This window comes from Pseudorca crassidens, chromosome 5 (genome assembly GCF_039906515.1).
Source record: "Pseudorca crassidens isolate mPseCra1 chromosome 5, mPseCra1.hap1, whole genome shotgun sequence".
Lineage (NCBI taxonomy): Eukaryota > Metazoa > Chordata > Mammalia > Artiodactyla > Delphinidae > Pseudorca > Pseudorca crassidens.
This window is the reverse complement of record NC_090300.1, coordinates 81,732,043-81,744,092: the sequence shown is the minus strand read 5'-3', so window position 1 is coordinate 81,744,092 and position 12,050 is coordinate 81,732,043. Positions and strand designations below refer to the sequence as shown.

The 12,050-nt window shown below is 35.9% G+C and overlaps 1 protein-coding gene across 1 annotated transcript in view; it reads right to left on the bottom strand.

Moving 5' to 3' along the window:
• The window catches only part of KPNA1 (karyopherin subunit alpha 1), a 75,404-nt gene that overhangs the window by 23,568 nt on the left and 39,786 nt on the right, over nucleotides 1–12,050 (bottom strand). Inside the window, exons 4-6 of the mRNA XM_067738706.1 lie at nucleotides 9,288–9,387; nucleotides 7,122–7,216; nucleotides 302–433 (exon numbers count right to left, since the gene is read on the bottom strand). Coding sequence (XP_067594807.1) covers nucleotides 302–433; nucleotides 7,122–7,216; nucleotides 9,288–9,387 — 327 coding nt within the window. The remainder of the gene's footprint in view (nucleotides 1–301; nucleotides 434–7,121; nucleotides 7,217–9,287; nucleotides 9,388–12,050) is intronic.

Here is a 12,050-nt window from a genome sequence, read left to right as displayed (position 1 = left end):
AACACTAGAGATTACTATAAGAAAAAACTCAGCAACTGTTTACATGGTCTAAAATGTATAACTATGGGACTTAAAGAATTTCAGGGTTGGAAGGGAAAAATGGTTTTATGTTTCTAGGAGAAATTCTGCCTATATTCACTATGAAATTTTCTATTTTGGTTAAGTTTAGATTTCTAGAACACTCCTTGTGATGAACCATGGATTGTTATATCCAAGTGGTAAAACTGAGATTCTGAATATAAGACTGAAGGGAAAAATTGTATTCTTTGACCTGCTTCTCTTTACTTGTTTCAATTTTTACCTGCTCCTGGACATCTTCAAACTCTGAGCTGAGCAACTCTATGAAGATAGGCACAGCTCCTGCCTGAATCACAATCCGGGTCTGAAGAGAATTTCCTGAAGCAATATTTGTCAGTACCCAAGCTGACTCAAACTATAAAGATAAAAATAATTTCATTATCTTATTAGAATTTAATAGCTTGTTTACTTATAACAATAAGGTTTTCTGTGCATGAAGAAAAGAATCTGAGATCATTATTTACACATAATCTATCAGGTAAATACTATATTAATTTTAAATGAAGAATTCCTGAAGAAATAACCTTAGCCTAGAGGAATACTCAGGGTGTCTAAAATTTCAGATCAAGGCAGAGCTGACATGAGACCGTAAGAAGAATGAGGGAGTGCTTCATATACTGACATGGAATGATCTCCCATTGACATAAATGGAGGAAAAAGAAAAACAATGTACATTAATATGGTACCATACTGTATTTTCCAAATAAGAAGGAATATATGCATCAATTTACTTATTGCACAGAATATCTCTTGCAGGAGTCACAATAAACTGTAAATACTTGTCACTTACATAGAGAGCTCGAGGTGAATGGGAAACAAGTATGGGAAGGATAGGCACTTACAGTAAAGCCTTTATGTACCTTTTGGCCTTAAACCATGCTTATTATCTAATAAAATTAAATAATTTCTATAAAATGGGCAGAGTGAAATGGCGAAAGAATAAAACTGTAAAATGTGTAAAATACAGGCAGAGTGAAAAATACAGGCAGAAGACAACTGAAATGATAAGTAGTCCGAAAGGAGTTAACGGACATACAACTAACAGAAATGGCAACTTCAGAGCATAAGAGCTTCCAATAAATGAGAAGTCTCCAAACCAAGGCACAGAGGTAAGACTTTTTTAAAAAGAGCATTCTTAAAGGTTGATAAACTGGTAAACAGTATGAAGGAAATTATGGCCAACAAAAAATACAGCACGTTATTAATTCTACACATCTCTACAGTAACTTGACTCTTTAGCCTAATATGATGAAATCCAAGAATGACCTCTTAAAATCCAAGAATGAACTCTTATATTACAATTCTATTTAGAGTTCTTAATTAAACTTTAGTTTTGTTTCCTTCTCCTGTTCTGTCTTCTATTTAATATTCTTTAATGAAGCACATATGGGGAAGAAAAAAAATTCAGTGACATGCCCCTTGAATGAGAAAGCAATAAAAAGTCATCAAAAGATGGAGCTGTGACTCCTTTAAGCTTTGGGGTCAATTGAAAGGCAGGTGTCATATGGAAAACTGAATCATCAATCACTTGGGGTACAGGAAAATGAAAGAAATGGGAAGACAATCTGATTAGCCCAGTCCAAAGCTACATGAATGATAGTAAATTTATAGCAGAAGACACTTAAAGAAGGGATATTCAAAGAAACCTAAAATTTGATATACAGAAGTGAAATAAAGTGGTCTGATATCTAGTTAGGACACTGATATTACAGCAGCAGGGAGGCCAGACTAGGAGCACCACAGTCAAACATTTTTTTGCCTGATAACCCTTTGCTATAAGAGAAGTTCAGGAGACTTCTAAACACTGAGTAGCATAAAATAAAAACTCATATCACCTCTGTAATTAAATTACTACTCAAACCAATGTACAAACCCTTTTCAGTCTGTCTGAATTGAAACTTGACATTTATACAGTACTTTATACTTTCAAAGCATTATTCACATACTCTCAGGTGTTCCTTACAACAACCCAGAGAAGCCTGGCTTTTCTAGTTTATGAATGAGGAAACTATCAGAAAAAGATCCAATGATCACTAATCATTTGAGTAATGCCAGTCAAAGAGAGCTAGATTACAGCCTCCTAATCTAGTAGGCTTATGGCCCCAACCATAGTTTCCTCTCTGAAACACACCTGTAACACTGACAAGAGTCTTCCAATTGCTTGCAGTTTTGGTATCTAGGGCAAGAAATTTCAAATAATGATATGACAGATTATTTAGGGTTATTATTTATTATTTAGGGTATGCTAAAAGGAAAACACAGTTCACCTAAAATGTAGCTTCTTTTGCTTACTAGGAAAATGAACTATGAAGTGGGTACAAAAGCAAACCTTCCTACAAGAAGAAAGGCTCAAAGTTCAACAGAGAGTCATCAGCATCTGAGACCATGTCAAAAAAATGAAAACTTTGAGGAAAAGCAACCTGTGAAGAATGAATAAGATCAGCATACATAGCAATCTATATCAAAGAGAAAAAGGTTTGCAGTGAGATTTTGATGCAAAAGAAATGGTGACAATAAACTGAGTAGATAAAGGATATATTAAAGAGTTATCAATGAGAAGAAATTAGAATAATAATTGCTAACAGAAGTCAAACTGCTGTTTGTCTGATGAGGTTTAGCCCCAAAGGTCTCCCAGAAAAAGACAGATTTCCAGATGCCACTGAAATGAATAAAATGGAGAAGCAAAACAAAATAGAGTGACAATGATTAGGAGAATGGAGAATAAGTAAATAATAGCCAGAACATGAATGGAAGAAACTCGGAAGTTAGGACTTCTCAGCAAAAGAAGAATGTACCAGAGTTATGTTTATCACTAAGAAGTACATAATGATTATAACCTCTGAATGCAAACAAGATTCAAGGTCTCTCTTGGTAAGAATGGAAATCAGGAAGTAGTTTTGCCATTACCAGGGAAAGAAGTAGATGAATAACTATAACCAGAGGGCCAGTGAAAACTCAAATCATATTCATGGATTAATGAGGCATTAAAACACACAAACACACACACACACACGGCACTGATTACTGTGATGTTTACCTTGTAAAAACTTATCAAGCTCTATTTGTGCAATTTTCTATACCCATGTGTATATGTGTGACATGAGGAGGCGGGAGGAGAGAGAGTGAGAGACAGAAACAGAGAGAGAGGCAGAGAGAAAGAGAGACTGAGAATTCCTCATGAGTATAGACCCCTATTAAAGTCTTGGAAGAAGCAACTTTCAAATGTGTTTAATATGTAAGTATGTTTTAAAAAAACTGGTTGTACTTTGAACTATGTAGTTTCTCTTTCACTAGGTATCGCAGTCTTTATTTTTTTGAGTGGGGTGAACATTTCCGTCTCAGGTCCCAGACTAGATTTTAACATGAAAGAGAGTTGTGAAATGGGAATGTCCAGAGTTGATACCAAAAGCAATTGCATAAAGTTATAACAGAAATGGCCAGAAAAGGTAATTTAAGTAACCATGTAACTCAAGAAAAACTCAGCAACAAGATGAAATGAAAAAAACTTAAGAAATGGTATCACCTGAAGTAGTACCCAAAATTATTATAATCTTTACTCCTCTTTGTTGTTTTAAACTACTATATTCTTAGTGTTCCAAGAATGGCATCATGCAAGGAAACAACCTGTCATGCAGCTGTGATTGCTTACAAATTGTAATTCCACTATTATTTTTCACTGTCCAGAACTTTCTAAATAAGGCTACAACTGAAATCTGAAGGGTACGCTGAAGATTTTGGTATGTTCTCTTTTTCCTTTCTCAATCTCTACCTTCTGGTGCTCAGTTCCTTAAAATAAGGAAAATGAGAATCCAAAACTGAAGTACTTCTGACCTCCTATCAAGTTTCCCACTCCAGGTTGAAGTACGCCTGGTTCCCTTTCTCCATTTGGATCAGGACTCTGTTGCTGGCCACTTTGCCGGTTCCACTCTGGTTCCTAGCAAATGCCAGGCTCACCTGGAGAGCAAGTGAAAAGAGAGGCTCACATCAGAAAAATAAATCCAGATATCAAACTCTGCAGAGAACAGTGCCTGAGTCATCTGAGCAACCTTTTAAGATAGGTAGAGGGATCAATGAAGATGGGGAAAAAACATAGGAAGATGAAGGCTTAACTGCAGTTTACCACATTAAGCTTTTAGTGTGGACAAGAAAGGTAGAAATGGGAAAACTAAACCAATTTAATTCAAATTTACAACTTTAAGAGGAGCATCTGTTTAATGACTGGAACTAGGAAGCAATTTACTTATTTCTAGCTATTTTTATAAGCTTCTATAAGAAGGTTTGGGAATACACCATCTTAGCACTGCAAAGGACAGTACAAAGATGTTGGACCTGGACTCAAAAAAAACAAACCAAGTGGGCCCAGGGAATACACCATAAGGCAGACCAATCTCATGTCAAGGCTCTCATGTATGGCTGAGGCCTACATGTCACTGTGTTTGAGAATGCTGTTAGTTAAACGGCAGAGTCGGCTTCCAAAGTCCTAGATTCCACCCATATTCATCTCATTTGAGGGCAAGTGAGTATCTAGGTAGCACTGCCAAAAGCAGGCATTTTTATCTCCCTGGTTTGCAGTATCCCACTGATAAGGAAAGCCAGAAAGAAAGTGAAGAAGCCCTTCACTAGGATTCACAGTTCTTTATGTATGGAATGAAGGGAATAAGTTTGTCCAGTGATTTATTATTGAGTTTAGCTATCATGACTACATATTATTACTCTCTTTCTAGAAGAGAAATGGCAAACACCCCATTCCAAAGACACACTATTCAAATTTCTAATAAGCAGGTAGGAATATCATGGATAACTCACATCCTAGCGCTCTCCAAGAAGACAGAGGAAGGAATACCCTCCAAGCTTCCCAGAGCACGTCTAATTATTTAACAATGAAGTCTCCCGGCTCTAAGGTCTCCATCAATATATTTGCTCCTCCTGCTTCTGGGGTAGTCAAGGGTACCCATTAGTCACACTGGAGAAAGAACACCATATTGTGCTTAAATGCACACAGAAGAAAAGCTGGGGATGATGACCTTTATATAATAAACAGGTTCATTATCTCTAGAGTCTTTGGATCGCTAAGGTGAAAATCACGAGGTGGTCACTTCCAGAGGAATCATTTCTCAATCTTTCAGCCTAATTATTAGTTAGGCTGCACAAGGGTGGAATCTGAGAATTCTGATAGAAGCAAATTAGAGATTTCTGAAGGCTTTCATCTTCAGATGTGTTAAGATACAAACTCTAGGATTACAAAATCAAAAATGATGTAGAATTTACAAGTGTTAGCCAGGAGAGGGCACTGCCTGAGAGAATATACTGTGCTCTTTAGGGAATACTGGAGAAGGTGGGGATGGGGAAAGACCAAATTCTCTGACATTTTTCTTTTTAGGACTAGAAAGTTATACCATCTTCCTTTAACACATTAAGGAACTGGACCTCTGCAACCACCTACTAAAAACTGCTAAGTCCAGACGTAAATTTAATATCTCTGAATTACTCTCATTGTCAGAGACAGGATAGAAACATACTTCCACATGAATAAAATGATAAATTTTCCCTACCTCCCTCTTCCTACAAAGCTTTTCAAATGATAAACTGCAGTAAGGCTCTTCATTTGGTCCCTCTGGTTCTCTTGACAGGTTGCTTAAGGGGCTCAGGCTCTGTTCTCTGCAGTCTTGGTTGTCTGGATTTCCTTTTTTTCTGAGAAAAGTCCTCTTTCTTTGCTCTCTAGGTGAACCTGATTATTTTCCAGGTGTCTGGTGATCCTGGCCTTAGATGGGGACCAGAATTACAATCCAGGAAGCAGCCAACAAAACAGAATCTTAATTCAAATGAACTTGGGGATTAGTAAATGTCAAACTGGAGAAGAAAAACTGATGGGACACTGAAGTACTCTACCTTTTCTGGACTTCCTGTTTTTCCTCTGGAAGGAACTCATCACCGCAACAAAGAGAGTAAAAGAGAGAGAAGGATGGGATGGGAGGAAAGGAGAGAAAATATCAAGACAAAGCATCAAGTCTTATGAATTATCAATAATGCTCTGGACAGTAAGGAACCTGGGGAGAGGAGCTGTTACTTATACTTATAAAGATGCCCCAGTCCTTATTACACCCTTAGAGTAAGGCAAAGGTAAACATGGCGGTGAAAGTTATCTTTATGATTAACTTGTTATTAGCAAATATTTACTTGGAAAAATAACCCCATTTTGTAATCTATGTAGGACCTAACCAATCTTTATAGTTACAGAAGCTTTCTAAAGGGCCTGAGCCACTCAGATTAGATCCTACAAGTGAGAATTTAGGAATCACAGGTATTTGTTAAAGAATAACTCAGAAATTGATTCAGTTGGTTACTCCAAGGAAGTCTAGCTACTGAATTACTTAATTACTAGTTTACTTAAGATCCAACTTTATTCAGGAACAATATAGTATTTTTAAATTTCTAGATAACTCCCAAGATGAGAGTCAGTTGATAGTTGGTTCTTTTTGCTGTAAAAATTATCTAATCCAGAAGCTGTAGAATTTTCTCTTGGAACCCCTATACAACAGTACTAATACAGTAAACTAACATAGGAGAAAGCACACACATTCCCAACAAGGCTACATCCTTGTCAGCTCTTTTGGGGTGGGGCCGGGGGTGCAGGGGAAGGATTAATTAGTACCAGGTTTGGGGATCAGTGAGTCTCTGATCTAGCCCATGTTACACAGCCCTGAGAAACCCAACAAGTACAATCTAAAAATCCTTCAGACCCAAATTTTACATAGTCCACACTTAGGTCCTTATAATGGCTCCTCTACTGCAAACAATTCCCTACCAGGTAAGTATGATCCATAGTCATCATAAAATAAAAAGTAACAAGAATTTTAAAGAGTAAAACCAAGAGCCTGGATGTTAACAAAGCTATCAAAGCAGCTTGCAATGTGGTTGTCAGGAACATCAGTATCAAAAAACTAACCCTTCATATAGATTAAAATAAGTAACAAATCTGAATACAAAATGTAACTCTGTAAAGGGAATTAAGATATGAGGCAAGAAATGAAAATGGTCCGCACCTGCAATGTACAATTCTCTTTTCGTTTGAGGAACTCCACAAACCTGGCCACTACTCCTGGTGTGCTGATGACTTCATCAATAGGAGGATTAGGTTCTGTCTCCCCATAAAAATAAAAGGAAAGAAGAAAAATAATCCTTTGATTTCAAGGCAAGGACTTTATAAAGCTCAAACTTACTTCATAATATCCCTCCCTCCATTTTTAGCATCTCTTTCATATTGTAAATCCAAAACAGAAAAAAAAATGTAAAACTGAGTTCAGTCACTTTGAGACTAGGGTAGCTTAAAAGGTTTCATAATAAGGGAAGCCTTAACATGGAAATATGATGGGCAGAATTCTTAAAATTACTGCCTCTACTATTTTAGAAAACTTAGAAAGTATGGGGAAAAACATCAAAAGACAACCACTGTTATTATTTTGGTATACTTCCTTCTAACCCCTTTTCTGTGTATGGGTTTTAAGTCTCTCTTTTTTATTTAACATAAATTGTCCGAAGAAACTGGATTAGGAGATTCTGTGCTTGCAGGATCTAATTTTACTGCTGTAGTGATAAGCAGGAGTCAGCAGAAATTCACTAAGAATGACTTGCCAAATTAATCTTTTTCATTTATGACAACAGAGTATCTTATAAATAAAATCATTCAATAGAAACTTGTTGGACAAATAGATTAGAAATGTCCTAAACGATTAGCATTGTAATTTCAGCAAGACATTTGACAAAGTTTTTGATGACATTCATGTAGCTACGCAAGAAAAATGGCAGCTGGATTACAGTACTACTAGGGACTCTTAGCTAAGTCAATGGCCTGTACTGGGAAGGGATGACTAATGGTTCAATGTTAATTTGCAGCAAGCTCTAATGACATGTTCTTTGCCTGGTTCAACATTTTTATCAACCATTCGTATAAACACAACAAATAAATTTGATGATGACAATAAAAATGAAGTAGTTAACGTGCTAGATTACAGAAACAACGTATAGAAAGAATAACAATAAGCCTAAAATGGCAATAAAACAGCAGGGATAAAGCAAAATTCAGCTTTTAGATTTTTTTAAAGCAATTTTTAAAAATCCACATGACTTCACAGACGAAACCTCAAAACAGTTCATAAAGAAAAGTACTAGGGAGTATAGATCGCTGAAAATGCAATGAAACATTACTATGCCATGACTACCAAAATAAACCAAAATAAATGATGCTAGCCTGGAGTACATTATTGGAATGTATAGTTTCAGGACAATGAAGGCAATCTCCCACCACATCTTAGAGTAATAAGAATGCATCTGGAGTACTGTATTCTAATTATCACATTTTAAGAGGAATGGCTGGCAAACTAGAATACATGCAGGAAAGTAGCAGAGTGTTGAAAGACCTTGGAAAACCACATTATCTGAGAAACCCATCTCAGCATGCTGAAAAGAGATAAGACATTTTTAGAAGGGTGGGGACGGTAATATGATAATGGCCTTCAGCTATTTTTAACAGGTTGTCATCCAAAAAGCAATTATTTTTTGCTCTGGTAGTAGGTTTTCTTTCCAGTTAACCTCAAGGGATATATTAATTTATCACTGATGACTCCAAACAACCATAACTTATTATGCGGGGGAGGGGGTGGTTAACTGTTTTAATGCTGATTTACTATCAACATTTTAATATGGCTCAGAGTTCCAGAGTTCTCACTTGCCCAGATAACAAGAAGTATCATATCCCATTCTACCCTAATTATACACACACGCACACCAAAAAGGTAGTTATCCTGTCCACCAATAAATCCATACTTAAATTTCAGCGATAAACTGCTAACATTAGAATCAACAATCACTACTCTTTCAAGTGATATTTTAAGTTTTTCTTAAAAAAGAGTGGAATTTCTCAATTTGAATTAACATGAAATACTGCTACTGTTCTTATCACTTTAAGATCTTTTATAAGATACCTCAGAAATGAAAATAATGCTGCCTTCTGGTTCTGGTAAGATCACACAAATAAAAAAGGAAATTCAAAAATTAGCCATGGCTCATAATATACCTATGTCTGTATGTGTCCTTTTATTCTGTTGATAGAGATACTCCAAAGCAAGTTATCTGTAGTGTGAAAAACAGATTATGGGAAAGTAATGCTTTGTAAATAAATGAAAAATATACTTAACATATTCAGAACTCACCTTTTGAAAGCAGTTTTCTGAATTTCTGTGTTGCTGAAAGCTGTTGCTCTGGGCTATTGGAAAATATCATTTCAATCATGTCAGAAGTAATAACACCACCCTGGAATCACAAACAAAAAACAAATATAATAAAATTTTAACTTAAATTCAAAGGAAAACAAAGAGTACAAATTGCGGCCAAGTTACTGAGTTAATTATATTTATCTACAGGAGTTACACAACGGTAGGATAATCTTTGCATATATAAATGTATGAGATGATTAATAATGTGATGAAGCCAAAAATCTTTGTCTATCATTAAAAAGCTCACAACCGTGAGAAAGTAATGTTAGTAGTAAACACTAAGACAAGGTGTTTATTATTCTTCCTCTCCTGCTCATCACATGGCTGGCTGCTCCTTGTCATTCAGATTAAATGTTAAATTATAAAAGAAGGCTTTTCCTGACCTTCAAATCTAAAGCAGCTACTCTATCTCTGTGATCACATCACTCTTATTTTAATCCTATGCCCAGCCCTTTTCAGTTATCAGTTATTCTTCTTAGTTATCTGTTTATTGCTTAGGTTCCCCCAGTATACTGTAACCTCCATGAAAGCAAAACACCCTGTCTATCTTACCACTACATCCCTGATGGGTGGCATACTTTAGACGTTCAACAAATATTTACTGAATGAGTATAGAGTAGTCTTATATAAATCACAGATTCTAGCCACTGTCAAATTCAACAGCTGACTCTTAAATTTATTTAAAATTTCTATTTTCTTGCCTTATTAAAACTTTTCAGTTTCCCACTAGTTTCTTGCTTTACTAGCACTTTCCCATTTCCCACTACAAGCCATCCTCAGCATTAGTGGTTAAACTTTCTTCTCAGGATCATTTGTCACAATGAAATAAAGTTCTTATCATTTCATGAAGGGTAACAGTCAACAAGATAAACTGTGAAGAAAGCTGCACTGAGTTGTACATGCAAGGTGGTTGGTAAGCAATACCTAACACTTAAGAATAACCCATGGGGAGAATGAAGCATTCTGCTCTTACAAGTCAGAAAAGTAACTACTTTGAAACTTGTAAGTCTGATTCCTGAATAAGCAAAAGTACCTGTATGATTTTGCTATGATTATATTTCCACATATATCTTTGTTTTCTTCTCTCTCTTATCCCCTTATCATATAACATAAGATGTATTGACTTTACATTCATAGTATTTAAATATTGTTAACTTCACATCAGAGTATTTAAGTTACAGGATATCCAAGAGAGAAGTAAATATCACCCAAGGACTTTTCCCCTTCTGGGGAAAAGGTTAGTGCATTTTCAGCTGCATGCAGGATAGCTGTATCATGTTACAAGGAGGTATGACCTTGTCATTGTCTTTATCTGAGACTCAGTATGGTTTAAGGAGTTGGGTATGGATGCCACAATGACAAGGAATACACTGGGACAGTTAATTTTATGTGTCAACTTGGTTAGGTTATGGCACCCAGTTGTTTGGACAAACACCAATCTAGATATTACTGTGAAAGTACTTTTTAGGTGTGATTAACATTTAAATCAGTACACCCGAGTAAAGCACATTATCCTCCAAAATATGGGTAGGCTTCATTCAATCAGTTGAAGAGCAAAGACTGAAGTTTCTTGAAGAAGGAAATCAACCTCAAAACTACAATATCGGGACTTCCCTGGTGGTCCAATGGTTAAGAATCCACCTTTCAATGCAGGGAATGCAGATTCAATCCCTGGTCGGGGAACTAAGATCCCAAATGCTGCGGGGCAACTAAGCCTGCATGCCACAAGGAGAGAAGCCCGCACACTACAGCGAAGAAGAACCTGCATGCCACAACAAAGACCCAGCGTGGCAAAAAAAAAAACAAAAAACCTATAATATCAACTCTTACCTGAATTTCCAACCTCCTGGCTTACCCTACATATTTCAGACTTAACAGCTCCAACAATTGCATGAGCCAATTCCTTAAAATCAAACAACTGGTGGATCAATCTATCTCTCTCTTCCTCTCCCCCCACCCCCAAATTGGTTCTGTTTCCTCTGTAGAACCCTGAGTAATACAGTCCACAAAATACTTCATAATCATTTAACGTCCACTTTAAAAAAAAAAGAGAGAGAGAGAGAACTCTTCAACTTCCTGAAGAGCCTAGAAGAGTTCACAAAATAATAGTGTTGGCAATAACGTCTACATAGATTCCAAAGCAATTTAAACTGCTCTAATTCCAAAAGAAAGCTCGTCCATAAAAACTGGATATCTATGAAGTAAAAAAAGAGAAAAAAATCTATAAAATACTGTGAATATGCTACTATTTGCCAAAAAAAAGAGAGGGGTTTTTCTCAAAAGGAATAATAAGAATCTACTAACAGTGGTTGCCAGCGGGGAAAGAAACTGGGTGACTAAGGCAGCAGAAAAAGATTTTTCTTTTTTTGAAAACCATGTATATATATGATCTATTAAAACATATACAATTGATCAAAATAAACTGGAAATCTAGACAGGGTGATCCATATAAATAAAGCATAATTTTTATCTGTTTATGCAACCTCAAGAAAGTTACAAAATGGGTTACAATAGAAAATTCTTGTGATGTGGAATCAGTTTTTAAAATCATATGAATATGTCCAATTTTGTACTTGGAATGAGTAACAAATTGGGATTTCCTTTAAAGTATTGCTTATTATCAACTTTTAAGGAATAATTTTATAATTATCCTTTTAAGTTTTAATAGCTGAATTGATCTCATAATTAGTTAATTCTGTT